The sequence below is a fragment of the Neodiprion virginianus genome, chromosome 6, assembly GCF_021901495.1.
Source record: "Neodiprion virginianus isolate iyNeoVirg1 chromosome 6, iyNeoVirg1.1, whole genome shotgun sequence".
Lineage (NCBI taxonomy): Eukaryota > Metazoa > Arthropoda > Insecta > Hymenoptera > Diprionidae > Neodiprion > Neodiprion virginianus.
The window spans coordinates 13531265-13554016 of NC_060882.1; the positions used below are offsets into that span (position 1 = coordinate 13531265).

The following is a 22752-nucleotide window of genomic DNA, read 5'->3' on the forward strand; positions in this document are numbered from 1 at the left end:
GGGATGGCCCTTACTTCCAAGAAAGGTCACCTTACTGTACCCCCACAACCTGGGTCAGAAAAATTATATTTTGTAGTTCACACCAAAGTATAAACCCTCACGAAAAATAAGCAGCCCACTTGCTTATTTAAGGGATGAAATTAATTCTCAAAAATCGGTGGTTTTCTCGTTTTTCGCTGATATCTTCAAAACAAAAATAGATACGGCAAAAGTTTAGAGAGCAAAGTTGTTAATTTTTTAGTGCTCTGCAAAAATATGTAGCCGAAAATTGGAAACAATTTTTTTATTTCTTTTTATTTAAAAAAAAAGTGTTTTTTAATACATTTTTCGTCATTTGATCACTGAAGAAGTTCTTATTTTGCCTGAAAATTGAATGAGGTTGACAAATTCGTCAAACGGAATATGTTTATATTTATATATAGGTTCAGTAAATCCACATATACTGTTCCACCCTTATCGTAAATAACTCATAAATCTTTTACATCTAGTTTAGTTTTGTGCATCCATTTTAGTACAAGCGAATAAGTATCACGTGATTTTTTTTCATTTTATATAAAACTTTATTTAACATGCACGTAGTTTTTTTATCTACTAGAAACCTCTAATTCATATATTATGTAGCTATTAAAATGTCTAGTACCCATGACAGGAAAAAAGCAGACAATGCACTTATCAGTTTCTTCATTTCGTATTATGGACTGTATTCATTGCAATGATGATACTCCTCAAAGAAGTGTTTGAGACACGAGAGTTTTTTGCACCACGAACATGTTATAACAGCTAAACCACCACAAATGTCACATCGTGGTTCCGAATTATCTCCAAAACCAAACGTCACCGGATTGATGAACTCAGGGGGTGTATTTTCTATGTACCCACTTTTGTACCATGCATATTTGAGCATATTAATATAACGTGGGAAAGACAGTTCATTGTGAACAAGTGACTGCAGTTTGATGATGTTATTCCTTTAATGCAGATTTATATCGCTACCGGAAAGAATTACTGTATCTGACAAGTGCCGAACAAAATTTTTCCATATTCGAAAACCAAACACATCTAATGGTTGTATTTGTCCTGTTGTCCCTTTTGGAATAATTTTTAATACAATTTTTTTGTTAGGAGGAGTTACTACATCAACTACTTCTGAACAGTGTCTACTCCAGGAGTCGATTAAAAGCGCACTGTTGTCGCCAACATTCGGAAAATAGATTTCGGTTAGCCACTGTTTGAAATGATCTGTCGAAAAAACGGAAGAAATATTTAATTTGATTTGGTTCACAATATTTAATATGCCACAAGAATGTATAATGTAAATAGTTCTTACCTGATGTTAACTTTCCAGATTTCGATGCCGAACCAAAAACGTTCGTGTGTTTGAACAACGTTTTTTCTACGCGTGGGTCAAAGTCACCACCGATTTCTTTTAATACAAGATATAACGGTGAAAGTAATTTTCCATCGGCGGATATCGTTGGTTGAATCGTATAAGAATGAGTTGTTGAAGATATCGATTGAACAACGCATTCAACTTCTTTTGATCCTTGGTTTGCAAGAGTGCGACCAGAATGCATTTCAAATTGAAATCCACATTGATCTGAATTGTAAACGTTTTCCAGACCTAAGTCGTTGATAACAGATTTAATGTTATTTGTAAACTCTTCGGCCGTTTTTTTTAAGATTTGTTGAGTCTTCTATAGTTTTCCGGGTGATAAATTTTGTAATTTTCCGAGACGTAATGCGATGTGCTCTTTTGAACTTATTCACCCATTTTTTTGACGCTTTGAATCGTGCATCGGAATTCGTGAAATTTTTATGTGCGGTCAAAGCTCATCGTCGCAAATCAATATCGTGTACTATCTTGCCACATTTAGTTGCTTCAATGAAGCGATTTGAAGTATATTGAGATATCTCATTTAATTTTTCTTGAAAAGTACCACCTTCATTGATTTGATGAGCCCAACGCTTCAATTGTGTTTTAGAAATAACTTTTTAAAACGGTGTGCAACTGTACGAATATTTTAATTTTTTGTTTTTCGACTTCTCCAGAACTCCACAGCTTTCTTCTTGTAATCGAATAAAATCTCATCTTCATTTTTTGTACATTGAGAATCATCTGCCTCATCAGATGAAATTGAGTCCCATTCCAATTCACTGTCTTCTATACTTTCAGGCTTATGGTGTTTGAATTGTTCTTGAAATTCCAAGCTTTCGTCTTCTTTAATTTCGATTCTCGTGTATGTGTTTATGCTTCCAATTAAAAACTCTTTAATTGTATCTGCTAATTTCATTTCATTCTCAGTCACTGGTGTTTCGGGCAAACTCATCATCATAAAATAAGTCGACAAAATATGCATTACATTCACGGGTTTGATATACATTTTTGAAAAATTTTACAGTATTCAATACGTTTTTAATAATGCACTCCTATAACCAGAGAACTTTAATGAACGGAAACCGTCAATACTAACTCAAATGTGGCAAGAGTCAGTTTATATAGAGCCTCCTTATTCACTGATATGACGGTATTAAACATCTCAGATAGGATATCATGGAAAAATAAAACGTATTTCAAACAGTCGACTTCACAGTTTGGTTATGATAAGAACATGTAATCAGTCCAAATCTATAAAAAAATTTGCGTTCGAAAAAATAACTTTCTGGTTCCATGACCTCTTGAGAAGTAAAAAACAAATGTAGACTGATATCATCAAGTTTGGAGTCGGAACAATTACGTTTCATCATGAAATGATAGAGAAAGATGTGTGAGAAAACCCGTTTTTTTATGAAAATGAGAAACAAAAAAATTCTATATAATTTCTGACTACATAATATTGCAGAGCATTGAAAAATGAACAACTTTACTATTTAAACTTTTGCCGTGTTACGTCCAGTATACCACTTCTCTCTATTTTTCCTACTCGCTAACTCTCCCACAGTTCTTACATTAATCTCATGGTCTCTGTCCTGTCCTCTTATCTCTACGTAGTCTCACGCTATTCACTATCGCGCTTACTCATCATATTCCATTCCCTACTCCTAGCATTGTCACAACTTTTCTGCACCCGTACGTTTCACGTCTCGAGGGACACTCCTATTCCGACTCTCAACAACGTCACATCTAGACTTCTTACATAGCTTTATACAGCACACTTCGTTTTTACCGCCATCTGAGCTTCCTCGAAATAAATATATTAGTAATATCTCAAACAAACCCTACGTTATTCAATCCTCATCCTGATTTCCGGTTGTCCTGGAACTTAAAAGCGAAGTCAACCAGTTTACTCTTACCGCTCAGGAGTAACTCTACTCACGGACGTAACATTGGTGGCAGCGGTGGCCTTCGCTTTCCGGAAATCCAGTGATACAATTTGACGTGTGTGCTACGCATGAAGTGCCATCTGATAGACCGGTTCCGAAGTGTGCAAGCTCAGTGATGTTAATACAAAAGTAATACCACTGTGTGATAGTGTTGAAGACACTCTGAAAGCCATATTCTACGTTAACGCAATCAACGATCTCTGATTCACACGAACGTCACAGACAAATCCGTATCTCCAAATCGATATTGCTGAAAGACTATCTCCTGCTGCTACTACGACGACATCTTCATTCTTCACGACTTCTAGTACGACACAACGCACACCGACGTCATCACCGGCTACAGACACGAAATCGCTGGACCAACATCCTCACGGAAGAATGCAACATTTTATTCCGTTCCTCCTCTTCATCTTCACTTTGTAAGTCGACAAATCCTAGATTGAAATTTACATCATGGCTACCGAAAGCACTTTTCCGCACCTGCCTCTTAAAGATGAATTTGCTCTGATTTCCACGTTCAATGGCACTAATATGCCCGTATCCGAATTTATAACTAAAGTAGAATGCGCAAAACAAGCCGTCTCAGCCAGAGAACTGAATTTATTCTCCACACTCGTTCGCACGAAAATCGAAGGCGACGCGAGTAAATATATAGAGTCAGATAATCCGGATTCTCTTCGAGATTTGCTTGACTGCCTAAAACAGGCCTACGCGTCTAAACAACACCTCCCAGATATCCAGCTAGACCTCGCACAATCGGCACTGAGGCGAAACGAGAGCGTTCTAGATTACGGTGCTAGAATAAAACATCTGTTAAGACAAACGTGCGAATCAATAGATGCCTCAGAATCTATCAGTGATACTCAAGTGCTAAAGAAAAATATCAGAGAAACCGCAAGACTAAGATTTATCAAAGGGTTACTAGACGAATTAGAAATAAGAGTAGCTCATGAGAATCCACAAACCCTACAAATGGCTATAGACACGGCCACCAAGACTGAAAAACTATTATCAGATAGACTTAAACTAGCCTCATACCGTGATACTAACTACGGAATACAAAACCATATAAAATGTAGTATATGTCAATTAACCGATCACATCGATAAATATTGTCCTGAACAACCTTCCGTATTAGTGGTGTGTAGATACTGCAAGAAGGCAGGTCATAATATAGAAGAGTGCAGAACAAGGCAGCGCAACAACACAACTTGCACGCAGTGTGGTCGCAAAGGCCACTCAAACGATAAGTGCCGCTCAAATCGGTCCCAATATCCCGAGAATCCAAAAATCCACCAAGATTCAAGAGTTTTCCAAAATAACACTGATCGTCAACAACAGAACAATCCCAATACCCAATATCGAGCAAGAGACCCGACAAACCAACCTTTTAGTAGGGGAGCCCAAGAGGGGATTTTGGGTGTTATTCAAGCGCGACACAACAATATAAGGGAGGAAACCTTGCACCCTGTTATGAACGATCACCATATATGAACCCTTAATATACAAGGGTGCGTCTAGGGTAGCCAATCAGATTGGTAAAAAAAAATCGATCCTCAAATTAATTCGAGCTCATCAGATTAATAGAAGGTAAGTTAATTACATGGAAAAAAGCGTCAATTTCAATATTCTGACGATTTGATCATGATATAAGAGAATAAGCGAGTAATTAGTTTGCAAAAAAAAAAACGTCACCTGGAAGTATTCGAGCGCGGTTATTTTTTTTTTTAATTTGAAGGAAATCATGTAAAAATTACGGATATAATATAATCTGACGGTTTCTACAACGTAAAAAAGCTAAAATTATTGATAAAGTGAGGTACGTGCAAGTGCTGAGAACTATGTATTTCCCACTCCGCGCCTCTCTCCCCTTCTCACTCTTTCTCTATTTCTCACTCTCTCGCACCGTCCCCCCACTACTTTCTGCGGCTATGATGCCATCTCAGCTGATCACAATACAACGCGGTCGTGTTCGTAGATTTGTGACGCTTTGGTTTGTTTATTGTGTTTTAAAAAAGTTAAAAGTCATTTTATTTAATAACAGCCATATTTTTCTTAGGATTGTTTTCAAAAACTGAGAATTATTAATTGAGGATATAACAAGTAATTTTTTTCAAAAAAAAACATAAACAAGCAGTATTTATTTTTTTGTAAATAATTTTTAAAGTTGGTGACTTGCGATGATTCACGTGAGTGGAAGTAAGTGAGCGATAGTCGGTAAAGAAAGACAGCACTAGTGAGTGAGAAAGAAAACAATAGCCATTGACTATTGGTGTCCTTTACATGTCACGGTACTACCTTAAGCTGCCAGAACAATGAAATTCCTCCACATAATTATCAGATTATAGGTTAGCACAACAAGGACATCGGGCTGAACTGTCTGCATATAAATCTGATGAGCTTGAGTATTTCAAGGTCACTATTTTTTTTTTACATTTTCAAAAATCGGCTGTGAGTTCTGACTGCATCCAAATCGTCAGTCTTTTGAATAGGATACCTTTTAGAGGTCACTTAACATTCCCCCTGAATATCTGATGAGCTTAAATAACTTTTTTTTTTTTCATTTTCTACCCCTTCGTGCTGCCACCCCCGACTCGTAAGTCGGCAGATTCATACTTCTCTGTTACCGGAAGCACATAGGGCGTATACGATATTAATGTCTGACGCACTCGAGTATTTCTTTATGACAAATTTTTTTTACATTTTTGAAAATTAGTACCTACTTCCCCCGGCAGTAAAAGAGCTTATATCATATGAACTTTTTTTCTTTTTAGTATATAATCTTGATGATCCAATAGGTTCTCGCAGCGCTCGAGTGACTTACCATTAAGCCTCTTTTGCTCCCCTACTATTTAGACCACATGCAAAATGACAGTCAACGCTCGCAACAGTGTAACACACCAAATCCTTTACGATCGAACTTCAGGGTTAATTACGTAACACAAGACTACTCAAACGAGAATTGCGATGCAGGCGTCCACCCGGAAGTTTCATACGAAGCAAAGCAACATCGCGAATATTCAGGCAACGCGAGCCATTTAAACGAGTTCAGGGACGGCCGCGCGGACGCATCGACCTCCCTCAAACCGGAGCAGCGTCCAAACCAAACGTCAGCTCCGTACAAATAGAATCTGGCCCTCTACAGATTCGAACACAATGTCCGCAGTCTTTGAATGGGTACGTGACACTAATAATAGATACTGGCGCTAATATTAATTTGTTGAAAATCGATAAAATCGACCCAAGAGTCCACGTCACAAAGACGGACATTGGGCAGATTTCAGGGATAACGGAAGAATCCATCAGAACAATAGGAAGTCTCTACATCGAGTTAGCTAATACACGCCACGAATTCCATCTTGTCGATAACTCCTTCCCTATCATCAAAGACGGTATACTGAGTGCAGACTTTTTACGTTCGGAAAAGGTGACTATCTGTTTCAAAAACAACTACCTTATCTCTCGCGAAACCGGCGTTATTCCCTTTAACAGGCATAGAACCAACACAAAAACACCACCGCGTATCCTCATAACATCTGTCTCACAAACACCGAAGGTTCGAATAACCACCGGTGAACTCATACGACAACCCAGCACATTTATAGTTGACACCGGTGCTGATGTAAACATAATCAAACTCGGAGCAATACATCCGCATGTTCCGTGTAAATTACTCGAAGGTCAGATCCACGTTACAAGTGCTATACATGAACCAATAAAAGTAGTAGGAACAACTAGCATTCGAATCGGTGACAACCTTCATATATTCCATATAGTCGACGATCTGTTCCCGATACAAGAAGACGGAATCTGAGAATCGATATTTTTACGGAACGAAAATGCAACGATATCTTTCGATACAAAAGAAATAATACCGAATAATACTAGCAAACCATTCAAACTCCTAAACGAAAACTACAGATTGATACCACCACGAACGGCTCAGGTGATTGCACTAAAAATTTCGAATCCCTCGGTAAAAACGGAATTCATAGAACAGTTGGAAGTAGGCGCTAACATGTTCCTGGGACAGGCCCCGGTTACCAACCAACAAGGGTTTGCTTACGTTTATGCAATAAATTCCAACGAATCAGCTGTGGAAATATGAAGATCAGTCGAAACACTAGAAGAAGTCGATAAACTCGCGAGCACCGCCACGCTCAGTGCAAAAACATACCCAACGCATACAAGTACTGCAAGCAGCGGACAGGTCTTACTAGCACAGGTCTTACACGAAAAAAAAAAAGGATCGAGAATCGCGTTCTTCCCACATCCCCAAATTACGATTCGAGACGCCTCGAGATTTTGAAAGAAAAGTTACGATTGGATCATTTGAACGACGAATAAAAACAATTAATAGTTAATCTTGCTATCGAATTCAACCATTTATTTTTCCTCCCGGGTGACACCCTGGGACATACAAACTTAGTCAGCCATACGATCCCTACTACCAATGACGCACCAATTCATACCAAACAAGACAGACACCCAAGAGTACACACAGACGAAATACAAAAACAAGTGACCAAACTCCTTGATCAGAACATTATCACACATTCTTCATCTCCTTACAATTCTCCAGTCTGGATCATCCCCAAGAAATCAGATGCTAGCGGCGGAAAGAACTGGCGAATGGTCATTGACTTCCGGAAGCTGAACGAAAAAACCATTGGCGACGCTTATCCGCTACCAAATATCGTCGATATCCTAGATCAGCTAGGCTCCGTAAAATATTTCTCAACGTTCGACCTGGCTTCCGGGTTCCACCAGATTCCAATGCATCCCGATCACGGCGCAAAGACCGCTTTTTCGACTCCTCACGGCCATTTCGAATATACTAGAATGCCATTTGGCTTAAAAAATGCCCGATCCACCTTTCAACGTCTAATAGATCAGGTTCTATCGGGATTACAGGGTACAGATATGTTTGTATATTTGGATGATATAGTCGTTTATTCCCGATCCTTGGAGAAGCACGAAACCAAATTCCGGAAACTCATGAAGAGATTGTCTGATGCAGGACTAACCCTGTAGCCAGATAAATGTGAATTTCCGCGTAAAGAAGTAGCATACCTAGGTCACGTCATCACTCAAAATGGATTGTGTTAAAGCGAGTAACAATAGAGGAATTCGGGATCTGGTCTGATACAGTTTGTCACAATAAAAAGAGAAAATAAAAAAACTGCGCTCACTGAATTTGGCAAAAAACACAAAATTATAATGATATTTATTGTACACTATATACAGTTAGCGAATTACCCGAAAAGATACAATGCCAAGAGTAACACGTGGCAGCGAATGCACCCAAACTCACAATTAGTTAAATAATTGATTTAAAGCGAATTTACACACAGTAATTTTGGTTATCAGAAGCCAAGCAATTAGAAAAATTAGCTGCGAGAAGAACACGAGGTGATCTTGAGGTAGCCGAAAGTAGAATAATGGCGGAAACCGTTAGAAAACGAGTCTTCTTCCCCGTGAGGAAGACTAAGCATGTCCCATAGCTAAGAGCCAATCAGAAAATTCATAGCGAATGACGTCAGAGAATAGCGAAATGCGCAAGTGTCAGTGAATTTGAACTAGAGATTCATTGATTGGCTATCGATTGTCGGGTGATCTGTGCTCTGCTTAGTGCTGCCTTCTTGCTGCGGGTAAGCCGAACTTCGCTTCGCCCGGGCAGTTTGGGTGTTGACTGAACATTCTCCCCCGGGTTGACGGCTGAGACGTCAAGATCTTCAATGGGCAGAACACATAGTTTCGCAATTGGTCGGATCAATTCCGTGGTAGCTGTCTTCAGTGTCACTACGCGGGTATGTCCGTCCTTCCCTGGGTGGATAGCGATTACCCTAGCGAGTGGCCATTTGGTAGGTGGGAACCGCTCGTCTGTGAGGAGCACCAGAGAGCCAACTTTGATGTCGTTGGACGCCCGATGCCATTTGGATATGCCCTGATGACGTTGAAGCACCTCGTTGCTCCAACGTCTCCAAAACTGTTGCAACAGTTGCTGTAGCAACTTGTACCCAGTTAGCGTCGATTCCGTTGTTGAAGGTAGCGAAGGTTCCGGTACAGCGGTGAGTGGTTCTCCAATGAGGAAGTGACCTGGAGTTAGTGGTTCCAGGTCGGCAGGATCTTCCGAGAGTGGGGCGAGAGGCCGAGAATTTACCACGGCTTCGATCTGTGTCAAAACCGTAGTGAGCTGCTCGTAAGTCATCAGATGCTCTCCGATAGTTCTTGTGAGATGGAATTTGATAGACTTGACGGCAGCTTCCCATTTACCTCCAAAGTGCGGAGCTCCAGGCGGATTGAACTTCCAGGTTGTGCCATCTGTAGCCAGTAAATGTGAAAGTTCTTCCAGTGATCTTGATCCTGATGCGAATTCAGCCCTTAGAGTTGCATCTGCACCCACAAAGTTTGTACCACAGTCCGAATATATGGTGTGGCAGACGCCCCGGCGACTTGCGAACCTCCGATACGCTGCGATGAATGCGCCTGTAGAGTAATCCGTGACGAGTTCCAGATGTATAGCGGAGGTCGTGAAGCACACGAAAACTGCAATCCACCCCTTGTACGTTTTCGCTCCACGACCCTGGAAGGTTTTCAGAGTGACTGGCCCAGCGTAGTCTAATCCTGTATGTAGAAACGCTCGTGCGGGAGTCACTCTAGAGGGGGGCAGTTGTCCCATCAATTGCTGTGCTCGAACACCTCGGTGTCTAGCACAGACTACGCAGCGTAAGATGTGAGATCTGACTGGTACGCGGCCACCAATAATCCAGTAGGATTGGCGTAACGCAGCCAGAGTCAATTGCGTTCCCCCGTGAAAGTTCCGTTTGTGTGCATGATCGATGAGGAGTGACGTCAGCAGTGAGTATCTAGGCAGAATCGCTGGATTTTTCTGCTGACTGTCCAATAGCGAATTTTTCAAGCGGCCACCAACTCTCAAAATTCCGTGATAGTCAACAAAGGGGGTCAGCTTGGCGAGTGGGTGATTTTTTGGTAGGAATCCCCCGTCAGAAAGCAGCTTGAGTTCCGATGAGAAGTACCGGCCTTGTGTATATTTGACCAGTAGCCATTTTGCGGGTTCCAGGTCTCCAGCAGATAGCGGGGTGGCTAGTGAGGACTGTGGCACCTTTTTCATTCGGCTGATGGCACGTAGACAGATTCCAAGCGTTCGAACCAGCGAAACCCAGCGAGAAAAGCGTTCTAAGAGAATTTGCAGAGGATGTGAATCTGTTTTAGCGAATGTCAAGAAGGTTAGACCTGGTCTCTCTTCCTGATGAGTTGCGGTCGTAGCAGGTGGTTCAATAGTTGGCCAGTTTTCTTGGGACAAACTGAGCCATTTTGGACCCGACCACCAAAGCGGGTGTTTCAGCAGTTTGCCAACTGACAGTCCTCGCGAAGCACAGTCAGCTGGATTACTTTTCCCAGCGATAAAGGTCCAGCGGCTTCCAGGAAGAGTGTCTTGTATTTTCGCAACCCTGTTGCGTACGTAAGTTTTCCAGCGAGAGGGTTGACTTTGTATCCAAGCGAGGGTTACTGCAGAGTCAGTCCACAAATAGATTGGTATTTGCTCCAAGTTAAGTGTTTTTCGCACGTAGAGAGTAAGTCTGGTGAGAAGTACGGCAGCGTTCAACTCCACCCGTGGAATTGTGAGTGGTTTCAGAGGGGCTACTTGAGTTTTGGAGCATAAAAGTGCAACTGACGAATTCCCCTGAAGATCCGTCACCTTCAGGTAGACCACCGCAGCCATAGCGAGTTGGGATGCGTCTGAGAACCCGTGGAGCTCTGCAGACACATTCTCCTTGAGATTAATCCATCTGTTTACCCGGAGGTTAGCAAGGTTGGTGAGGTCCGCTCGAAATACCGTCCACTTGTGGAGTTGTGTCGGAGCCAATTGATCATCCCAGCCCAGTTTTTCAAGCCAGAGTTCTTGCATGATCACCTTGGCTTTGATGATGATCGGAGCAAGGAATCCCAGAGGATCATACAGACGAGCAATTTCAGACAAGAGTGCCCGTTTTGTTGCTGGAGGATCTTCAGGCAAGTGATAGTTGAACTGGAATACATCGTGGTGAGGATTCCAGCCAACTCCGAGGACCTTCACCGTAGTATCTCCGATTTCCCGTAGCGAGTTCACTGGTTGATCGTTTGGTGACATTGTAGCGAGTAACCGAGCGCTGTTACTTGACCATTTTGTTAATGGGAAGCATCCAGCTGCACAGAGTTCCCTGGTTTGTTTAGCGATTGCAATCGCTTCCGTCTCTGTGTCAGCTCCCCCGTAGATGTCATCTACGTAACGGGTTTCAGTCATTGGAGCTACTGCCAGCGGGTATTTGGATCCTTCGTCCTCTACTAGTTGCAGTAGAGTCCTTACAGCAAGATAAGGAGCACAAGTTGTGCCGTATGTGACCGTAGTGAGGGTGTACGCTTGCTGAGAATTGTCCTTGTTCTTCCAGAGGATGGACTGTAACGGCCAGTCCTTCGGATCTATGTCAATTTGCCGAAACATCTTTGTGATGTCGGATCCAAAAAGTATTGGAAACCGACGAATGCGGAGTAGTACATCGCAGATGTCTACTTGTATTTTTGGCCCAACGTGTAAGATCCCATTCAGCGAAACTCCTGATGAGGTGTTGCATGATCCATTGAACACTACTCTGAGCTTTGTAGTAGTGCTCTGTTCCTTGAGGACACCGTGATGAGGTAGGAAGCAATGTTGTTCCGGTAGATCTGCCATAGAAATGTGTTTCATGTGACCCATGTTCTCGTACTCAGACATGAAGTTGTGGTAGAGGTCACTGTAAGTAGTGTCCGTGCTCATCCGTTTCAAAACCCGACGCAGTGAAAATTGTGCGGATCTCAGTGAATTCCCAAGTGCTTCTACCTTGTCCTTGAGTGGCAAGTGCACCACGTAACGCCCATTTGGGTGACGATAATGTGTGGATCTAAAGTGAGCTTCACACTCGTCCTCCTGCTCACTATAGCGAATGTGCTCATCATGCGGTTCTTCCTGGTCCCAGAATCTGGAGATCAGATCCGGTAGTTGTTCGTCGGCTGACACGTGCAGAGAATTGGCCGAATATTTCGTAGCAGTTGGATTGACTGAGCCGTAGACAATCCAGCCCAAGAGGGTTGACTGAGCAATTGGCGAATCAACAGGCCCTTTGCGAATCTTCTCATTCATGATGAAAGCTGCAGGTGCTGCTCCCAAAATGATGTCAATTGGTCTGGACTGCAGAAATTGCGGGTCAGCCAATTGCAGTCCCAGTAGATGCGACCATTTCTTGTCGATAAGGGTGTATGACGGCAAGTCTACCGCCAACACAGAGAGAATGTGGGCCTGTATTTTTAGCGAATTCTTCCCATATAGCGAATGTAGCTCAACAGTGCATGAGCCCAATGTGCGGCCAGCAGATGTGTTGCCGATGGCCCGTAGGCCCACGTTTGCGGATTTCAGAGGAAGTCCCAGTTTCTTGTGTAGCGAATTCGTCATGAATGACAGCTCAGAACCTTGATCTATCAGAAGTCTGGCTGTCAGAGGAGCTCCCGTTGTCGAATATACCCTGCAAGTTGCTGTAGCAAGTAAGGCTATTGTTTCCAGAGAATTGAGCCCTAAAAACAATTGCAGTTAGCGAATTCTGTCCATAGCGAATGACCTAATAGGACTATTCTGTACCTGAGCTGCCCGAAGCAGCAGTCGGTTGAGGATTAGCCCGAGATTCTTCGTGGATGGCCGTGTGGTGCTTGTTGCCACAGTGGCGACATCTTGTAGTGGTGCGGCAGTCCTGTGAGCGGTGGCGTCCCAAACAATTCCAGCACAGTCGGTGATCTTGAACCATAGTACGGCGCTGTGCGACAGAGGCAACCTTAAATTGCTGACAGTACAAAATAAAGTGCTTTTGCCTACACAGTTGGCAGATGCCAGGTTCATCTGTAGCCTCTTTAGGTGTAAAGTATACTTGAGCGGTGGAACCAGAGGGGGTACTTGCAGTCTTGCTGGAATGTGAGGGTGACCGTGTGTTTGGGGGCTTGCCAGAGGTTTTTAGCAGCTTGGAGGTTGAAGCCTTGTCCTCCTTGGGTGAGGTTGGTCTTGAGGTGACTCCGATGGCGCTGATCTCCCAAGCGCGTACCTTTCCGATGAGGAAGTCTTGTAATTTCTGGTACGCCGGCAGCTCATTCGAGATGCCCAGGGTACTCTCCCACTCCTCCCTAAGTTCTGGTACCAGACGTCTGAGGGTGACGAAAACCAGGATAGGGTCCCAGTCCGCAATGGAGACTCGCAAGGTTCCCATCGCATCGATAATTTTCTGTGTCTGTAATACAAGGGCGTTTAGCTGAGGTGCCGAGTGATTAGGCACTGGCTCTGTGGTGAGGAGTTCCTCCAAGTAGGTGTTTAAAAGCCGACGAGGGTTATCATAGCGCGCGACGAGGAGTTCCCAAGCAGCAGGGAATGCCTCGTCTGTGAGCGGCACGTTTGCGATGAGTGCCAGTGCATCGTCCTTGAGTTGCGTCTTGAGGTAGGACATGCGCTGTGCCCCAGTGAGTTGCTCGGCATCAATTATGAGGGTGGTGAATAAGTCCCTAAACCCACGCCATTTTGTATAATCCCCGTCGAATGTCGGTAGTTTTATGTGTGGCAATTTAGTAGAGGATGGCCCAGTCGCGAAAAATTGTGTACCATCTGCATGCCTAGGTGTCGCCTCTGCCTTCAGGGAGTTCACCTTGGCCTCCAAGCGGGTCTGCAGGCTCCCGTACAGCGTTGCACCACGTTGATAGACTTGAGCGGTGTGGTACTCATGTTCGAGCACTTCTTCGTGCTCCTCGTAAATGCGTTCGTGCAAGGCCTCAATACGGTCGACGGTTCTATTGACTAAAGCCAACTGGGCCATGGCTTGCTCGAGAGACATCGCCTGAAGTGCCTCAGGCGTGAGTCTCTGATCAATGTTGGCCAGAGAATCAACCCGGTCCTGCTGCAGCGCAGCCTTGTTGTTGAGAGACATGATGCGAATAACAGTGCTGGTGACCCGGAACTAAGTTTTCGGTCAAATGATACGGAAAAGTTCTATGTACCGGTGTACACTGACCGCCAAAGGCGACACCCGATGTGTCCAGCGATGCCTTTGACACTTAGCTTTTCACCAGATTGGCACTGCACAGCGAATACACCAAATGCTGAACACGAATTGTTAACGTGAGAAATAACCCAGAGAATAAGCCAAGCACAATTCTATTGTGACCAAACCAGCACCGATCCGGCTCGAAGGACCAAATGTTAAAGCGAGTAACACTAGAGGAATTCGGGATCTGGTCTGATACAGTTTGTCACAATAAAAAGAGAAAATAAAAAAACTGCGCTCACTGAATTTGGCAAAAAAACACAAAATTATAATGATATTTATTGTACACTATATACAGTTAGCGAATTACCCGAAAAGATACAATGCCAAGAGTAACACGTGGCAGCGAATGCACCCAAACTCACAATTAGTTAAATAATTGATTTAAAGCGAATTTACACACAGTAATTTTGGTTATCAGAAGCCAAGCAATTAGAAAAATTAGCTGCGAGAAGAACACGAGGTGATCTTGAGGTAGCCGAAAGTAGAATAATGGCGGAAACCGTTAGAAAACGAGTCTTCTTCCCCGTGAGGAAGACTAAGCATGTCCCATAGCTAAGAGCCAATCAGAAAATTCATAGCGAATGACGTCAGAGAATAGCGAAATGCGCAAGTGTCAGTGAATTTGAACTAGAGATTCATTGATTGGCTATCGATTGTCGGGTGATCTGTGCTCTGCTTAGTGCTGCCTTCTTGCTGCGGGTAAGCCGAACTTCGCTTCGCCCGGGCAGTTTGGGTGTTGACTGAACAGATTGAAACCTAATCCGGAAAAGATATCAGCAATAAAAAACTACCCAGTTCCCAAGAATCCTAAACACATCAAACAATTCTTAGGCTTGATAGGCTACTACCGAAGATTCATTCATAACCTTTCAAAAATTGCTAGACCTATTAATAATTTGCTAAAGAAGAATAGCCCTTTCCTATGGACAGCAGAACATCAATTTGCGTTCGAAACACTACGCGATAGTCTGTGTCGAGAACCGATACTGCAGTATCCAGACTTCGAAAAACCCTTCATCCTAACAACCGACGCTTCAAAGTATGCAATAGGAGCAATACTTAGTCAAGACAAAGATGGCGAGGATTTACCAATCGCGTATGCATCGAGGGTGTTACAAAAGGCCGAAATCAATTACTCGGTATCCGAAAAAGAATTCTGAGCAGTCGTTTATGCCGTCAAACATTTTCGTCCTTACCTTCACGGTAGAACCTTCACCCTGGTAACAGACCACGAACCACCAGAGTGGATCAAAAACGTACGGGACCCGACTTCTCGTTTAATGCACTGGAGACTGAAGTTGGAAGAATATTCGTACGTCACAAAACATGAAAAAGGAATAGCAAACTCCAACGCAGACGCGGTTTCCAGAAATCCACCTGTCGACAATTTCCGAATTCTTCCTATTACCTCAAAACGGCCACGACCCGATACAGAATGCTCATCTACTGACGCCCACAAGCGCGCCAAAGTAGCTCACCAATACCCAACACGTGCTCGCGAACCAGATATGCTGTCTTCGTCTACCAGCGCTCACAAACTCACCAAAATAGCTCACCAACATCCAACACGTGCTCGCGAACCGGATATGCTATCTTCATCTACCGGCGCTCACAAGCGAATGAAACATGTAGACCAGCACCCAATACGAGCGCATGGATCTGCACATGAATCCACCAGCCCTTCCCCACGAAGACGAAACAAAACATTACAAGACACTTCGACTTCTACTGTTACCTCTGACTCAAGTGCCAGTATGACTGACAATAGCAGCGCAACGGAGGCACCGATCGTAGTCGATCAAACGATCAAGCAAACTACGGAACGAGTTCAACCACTCACCTCATCTAAATCACACCAAAACTCTGGTAAGCCCCAGGGTCGTAGTGTTAAAATACGTGAAGAACAGTCCGACACACTGAATAAGCCGACACCCGAAGCCACTACCAGTAAAGCACGAAATTACGCCCCTCGATTCACGGAATTCGTAACAGATCTTAACCACCTACCATTGAAGCATAGTAAATTTATTCAAGAGATACGCGCCAATCTCCTCGTCAGACAAGATAACCTAGCCCACTGCATCTCGGCAGACTGCAAGACATCACGAGGAGTCGCGGGACAACTAATCAATAGGAAAATAATCACCCGAGATCAACTACAACAACTAGACCCTGAAGTAAGGAACGTATTGACACTGCCACATGGTAACCGCCTCATTTACAATCTAGTAACCAAAAAATACCACTACCAGAAACCAACTGAAGAAACACTGTCCAACGCCCTAGTGAATCTAAAGAATTGCTTAGAACAAGACAAAGTCAAATTGCTCTCGATTCCAAGACTAGGCTGCGGCTTAGATAAGTTAGACTGGAACCTTGTTAATCGGATGATCCATTACATATTTAAAGACTCCGACAAAACGATCACCATTTGTAATTATCAAAACCCGACTTATGACTCGACATCTTCTGAATCTGAAGCAGACGCATCAACACCCAGAATCCCTGGTCCCCCTTTAACTCGTCAGCCAATGCGTCGGACCGGCACTAGGTCAGCTCCAAGACATGCTCCGGTTTCTACTCCCTCGCGCTACCCAACTGATATCTCGGAGAGTGACTCCGTGACACATGATCTGGAGTCAGCTGTTGAAGACACGGATAGCGATGCCTCCGTTGTACCTACGGCAACGCTACCACCTTTAGGCTCACAACGTCGCGACAATCCCGAAGAGCGAAAACCGGACCGCCCCCATATTGTCAATGACAACTTTTGTTGCTTAGATTACTTCATACAAAATCAAAATGACATATTACCAACACCCAACGCAACCGAAACTAATGACGGACTTCTCATGTTGTGCGATAATTACGCTCATTTCGTATCAGCTAATTGTGGTTGGACAGAAGGACTAGAAAAACAGTTGATAGACGGAAATCTGATGACCATGGAATCCTTTCAAAACCAGAATCCAGAAATATCCGACGTAATTAAAACTCAGTTGAAAAACAACAAATACATATTTACCCTCGTAGTGAAACCACGTCAATCAGACCCGGGCAGACTTGACGACATTTTCTACACGTTAGTTAACTTGAGGATTATCTTGTCCGGAGTAGACATTCGGTCCATATCATTCCCCATGTCAGGACCAGGAGTTGATGATATTCTACGATCTATCTTTAAAAAACTTACTTATCACATTTTTGCGGATTCAGACATTCGAGTAACACTTTGTAGAAATACTACAATTATACCAGACGAACGATTACGCAAAGACATGATCAAAGAGTACCACGAGTCACTGATCGAAGGACACCAAGGCGTTACAAAAATTTTCAATAAAATAAGAGAAAAATATTTTTGGCCAAATATGAAAAAGCAAATTCAAAATATCATCAGATCTTGCGACAGTTGCCACAGGAAAAAACTAGTCAGGATCAAAACAAAATGACCCATGGCAATCACTGACACGCCCGCAGAGGCCTTTGACAAAGTAGCTCTAGATTTAATTGGTCCACTCCCTGTTACGAAATCGAATAACCGCTACCTTTTGACGATCCAGTGCAATCTGACCAAGTTCTTAGACGCCATTCCAATTCCCGATGCTACGGCAAAGACGATAGGGACAGTATTCGCTAAAGAATACATCACGCGCTATGGATCTCCACGAACTATACTCACTGACCAGGGACGAAACTTCACGAGTACCGCTTTCAAAAAAATATGCAGGCTCTTCAAAATTAAACAACTACGAACAACCGCCTATAGACCGCAATCAAACGGCTCATTAGAAAGAAGTCACCTCGTAATTACCGAATACATAAAACAGTACACCAACGAAGGTAAAGATTGGGATGAATTCATACGTTTCGCCATTTTCTGCTATAATACAGCGAAACACGACAGTACACGTTATTCACCTGACCAGCTGATCTTTAGCTCGGAAGCTAAACTACCGACAGATGCGATACTAAGCAACACATCCACGCATACATACGATACATTCCTCCTCGATCTAATAGCGAATCTCACAGACATCCGTAAACGCGCCGCGTTGAACCTGAAACAAGCTAAACAGAAAAGTAAAGAACACTACGACAGAACGATTAACCCACAACGATTTGACGTAGGACAAACTGTCTACCTATTGAACGAAACAAGGTCAAAATTCCAAGATCATTATAAAGGCCCGTATGTAATCAAACGAATAATAGTTGACGTTAACGCCGAAATATACCTCACGCTAAACAAAACTAAAATAGTTCATCTCAATAAACTGAAAATCGCACATACATAGTAAAATCCCACATTAACCCCTTCAATAGCAACTACAGTACAACCGACAATAGCATGCTACCAAATTGCCTGCGATCGCGTTACATTACGTCTCATAATCTTGCATATCGTTGCAGGTGCAGTGCTCTCGACAGCAAGACAGACGATTCGACTAACGTCGCGATTAAGCAACTGAATCAGAACCCGGTAATCTTTTTCGAACAATTGCAAGACCTACGCATATATAACATGGAATGGACTTTGCTGAACTACATAGACCTCCAATATTTATTCGACCGACTTGACCAAGCATCAGAATTCTTAACCATAATAGAAGGTAAATGCTCTGTCGCCAAAAACTACTGTTACACCGGCGACCATTTTCAAATGTTGGCTGATAGAATAAAAACCATGAAACTATACCAAAACCGAATAGAATATTCAGTTGGCCATCGCACAGGCGAATCCACTCACTCCGAACTTGCTAAATTAGCCCACCATCGCGGAACACGAGGCGCGATTAATTTCATTGGTAGCGTATCAAAATCCTTATTCGGCACCCTAGACGTAAAAGACGGAGAATATTTTAACCAACAAATTGACAACTTGTACAACAACAGTAGACACTTAGCATCCCTGCTTAACAAACAGACAAATATCGTACAGTCAACGTTGGGCGTCTACGGGAAAGAAATCGACAGCATAATAAGCCACGACCGCGAACAACATAAATTACTCACGGCCCTCTCGACTGATGCAGCTATTTCAAGAGCCTGAATCGCCAACAATACCTTCAGAACGACTTTACTCAACCGACTAATTGACCTGGACCGACACTTGAACGAATACGAACTTGACCTGTCCAGCTTAGTAAACGCTATCCTCTTCGCTCAAAAAGGTATCGTCCACTCTAAAATTCTATCACCAGAACAAATTATTTCCAGTCTTAAACATATCCAGTCACTCAGACCACAAATAGAGTTTCCTATTCCAATGGATTCAAATTACGCTGAAGAACTGATTCGAATCTCTAAAATCGACATAGCGTATTACGAACCCGGACTGCTTTATGTGATATCTATTCCGTTGCTCAACTCCAAGGCTTTTGACCTGTACCGACTGCTTCCCGTCCCCGTTAGACAGACATACGACTCTGCAAATAACAAATTCGCTCACATTTAACCTGGCAGCGACTACATGGCAATAACACTAAATGGAGCGTCATACTTCCAGCTATCCGAACCGAAAATCAACAAATGTATCCTAACGCAAAACAGATACATTTGCAGACAAAGTCAACCACTATTTCACAGCGGAATCCACAAGCTATGCGAAGTCGACTTGTTTCTCCACTCCTCACAATCAGTAACAAAAAATTGCGACGTTAGACTAACATCTTTCGTGGGCACATATTGGACGGAACTTTCCGTCGCCAATGCTTGGATATTTTCTTCAGCAAAACCAGAAACCGTACATATATTATGTCCGAACGACCACATCTCGCGAATCACCATTTCAGGAGCCGGAATATTACGGCTGAATAACAAGTGCACCGGTCACACAGGTGGGGTAACACTCTCCACAACTATGTATTCGACCTCATCGGAAACCCACTCATACATCCCGAACTTTACCCTCGATCTGGACCGGATGTACAAAAACCTTAATTTAAATGAAACCACAAATTTATCCTCAATTGCAATCCCCCCACTCCACAAAACCTCGCACATAAATGTACATGCCTTGGCCAATACCGGACTATCGCTGCAGGATATCGTAAAACAAGCTACTGATATCAGCACACACCACCGCACACAGCGCTATATGTTTCACATCAAGGACGCTCTTACTTACAGCGGTGTAGGTTTGCTATCTCTCGCAACCCTATACTTATTCTACCGTCACTCATGCCTCGGCACGGTCATTACTCTGTGCACACATGTAAAACAAAAAAAACGAACCAGACATTTAGAGCCATACAAACAGGGTATGACAATCCAATCGAGCTAAATATTATCCACCCACCTACTTCTTCTGTCCTACCCATTCCCAACGAAGTAGAAACCCATCATGCAGTTCCTCACACACCACCTCCGCTTCCTTTAAACCCACCAGTACTTAAAACCTTACGAAAACCTTATTACAAATAGGCAACTACTATATTGCTACCAAGATCTGCTGTTGCGCTGTCAAACAGACATAAGTAAAATAAATACTTGTGTACACTACTGCACTAAAATGATTGTAATGACGATCTTATACCCTTAGTTTACAATTAGCCCAAAATATATCTACACTCATAACCGATATCATTGTACGAATAGGTCAAACTCTGTATCTCGATATATCAAAAAAAAAAAAAAAAAATATAGTATTACTTAGCACCCAGCGAATCAAAGAAATCATTATAGTTTAGTCTTAAGTGTACTAACCCGCTTCCATACACATTAACCCTAGGCGCCTAGCTTTAAACAACATTATGTAACCATAGTATTATAACTATATGCCTTACGCTCATACGTAATCCAGAATATAAACCGTACTATCTCAAACATAAACTTACTATTACAAACACTTATCCTCAAATATCCAACTAATGTTGCTAAACGCATCAATCAATATTCAATCTACATTCATACTGCGACTACATACTTGTAAACACACATCAATTATCATTTTCACATATACGGACAACATATTATATTCAGATTATAAATACCATCCACTACCTATAATAAGAAAAATTGTAAAACTAATTTTAAGGACATACTTTGAAATCATGTTTCACTACTGTATATGACATTTCCACCTTCTTGCTTCCCATATTCGGGACCATATCCACCGCTATGCTCCCTCTGACGGGGGGGGGGGGGGGGGGGGGGGGTGTTACGTCCAGCATACCACCTCTCTCTATTTTTCCTACTCGCTAACTCTCCCACAGTTCTTACATTAATCTCATGGTCTCTGTCCTGTCCTCTTATCTCTACGTAGTCTCACGCTATTCACTATCGCGCTTACTCATCAAATTCCATTCCCTATTCCTAGCATTGTCACACCTTTTCTGCACCCGTACGTTTCACGTCTCGAGGAACACTCCTATTCTAACTCTCAACAACGTCACATCTAGACTTCTTACATAGCTTCATACAGCACACTTCGTCTTTACCGCCATCTGAGCTTCCTCGAAATAAATATATAAGTAATATCTCAAACAAACTCTACGTCATTCAATCCTCATCCTGATTTCCGGTTGTCCTGGAACTTAAAAGCGAAGTCAACCAGTTTACTCTTACCGCTCAGGAGTAACTCTACTCACGGACGTAACAGCCGTATCTATTTTTGTTTCGAAGATATCAGCGAAAAACCAAATAACCACCGATTTTTGAGAATTAATTTCACCCCTCAAATATGCCAGTGGGCCGCTAATTTTTTGTGAGGGTTTATACTTTGGTGTGAACTACAAAATATAATTTTTTTGGCCCAGGTTGTGGGGGTACAGTAAGGTGACCTTCCTGTTAGTGGTTAACCGGATCAAGGATTCACAGGATCCGAAAAAAACTATTTCTTCTCTGATATAACTCTCCTCGAGTTCTGTTTCATTACTTCTACTGACATGTTTGCCAGTATGATATATTTGAAACGATACTCAGTCTCACCTTTGCGTGTCGATCTTGAGTGCCGTATACACAATACGCCAGTGCGCCAAAAAGACAATTTCCGTCGGGAATCGTCATGGTAATTCTTGTTTGCATGTTTATTTTTTGCGTGTCAGAAACATATGCCTATAAAAATATTTGTCAAAGACTGTCATAAACAGCCGATGACAGCTGTTAAAAGAAGTTTTCTTTGCTAGATGCTTTTTGTTTTGTTTTCGGCATCTCACCCCTCCGCCAACTTCATGCATATACTATTGTTATTATGATCTTTTTATACTATTGTTATTATAATCTTTTTCTACGTTCATTTGTTTGAAACTTTTTTATTAGATAGAGAGATTATCTTCTTCATACTATTTTTATTATGATCTTTTTTACC

The 22752-nt window shown here is 42.6% G+C and overlaps 2 protein-coding genes across 5 annotated transcripts in view; one reads left to right on the plus strand and one right to left on the minus strand.

Moving 5' to 3' along the window:
• The window catches only part of LOC124307480 (dipeptidase 1-like), a 1861010-nt gene that overhangs the window by 1565444 nt on the left and 272814 nt on the right, over positions 1-22752 (plus strand). The gene's annotated exons all lie outside the window — the stretch shown is intronic.
• Positions 1819-21875, minus strand: LOC124307479 (uncharacterized). Of its 2 annotated transcripts, XR_006908827.1 has the most exons (4): positions 21866-21875; positions 12998-15197; positions 8584-12933; positions 1819-1829 (listed from the first exon to the last, which is right to left on the minus strand). XR_006908827.1 is itself a non-coding variant. In XM_046769152.1 (3 exons), exons 2-3 carry the CDS (start codon positions 14319-14321, stop codon positions 8912-8914), a joined length of 5346 nt encoding a protein of 1781 aa, XP_046625108.1. In that variant the 5' UTR covers positions 14322-15197; positions 21866-21875; the 3' UTR covers positions 8536-8911. The 2 variants fall into 2 exon arrangements, 1 of the variants encoding a protein (XP_046625108.1); XM_046769152.1 differs by lacking the exon at positions 1819-1829 and having other exon boundaries at positions 8536-12933.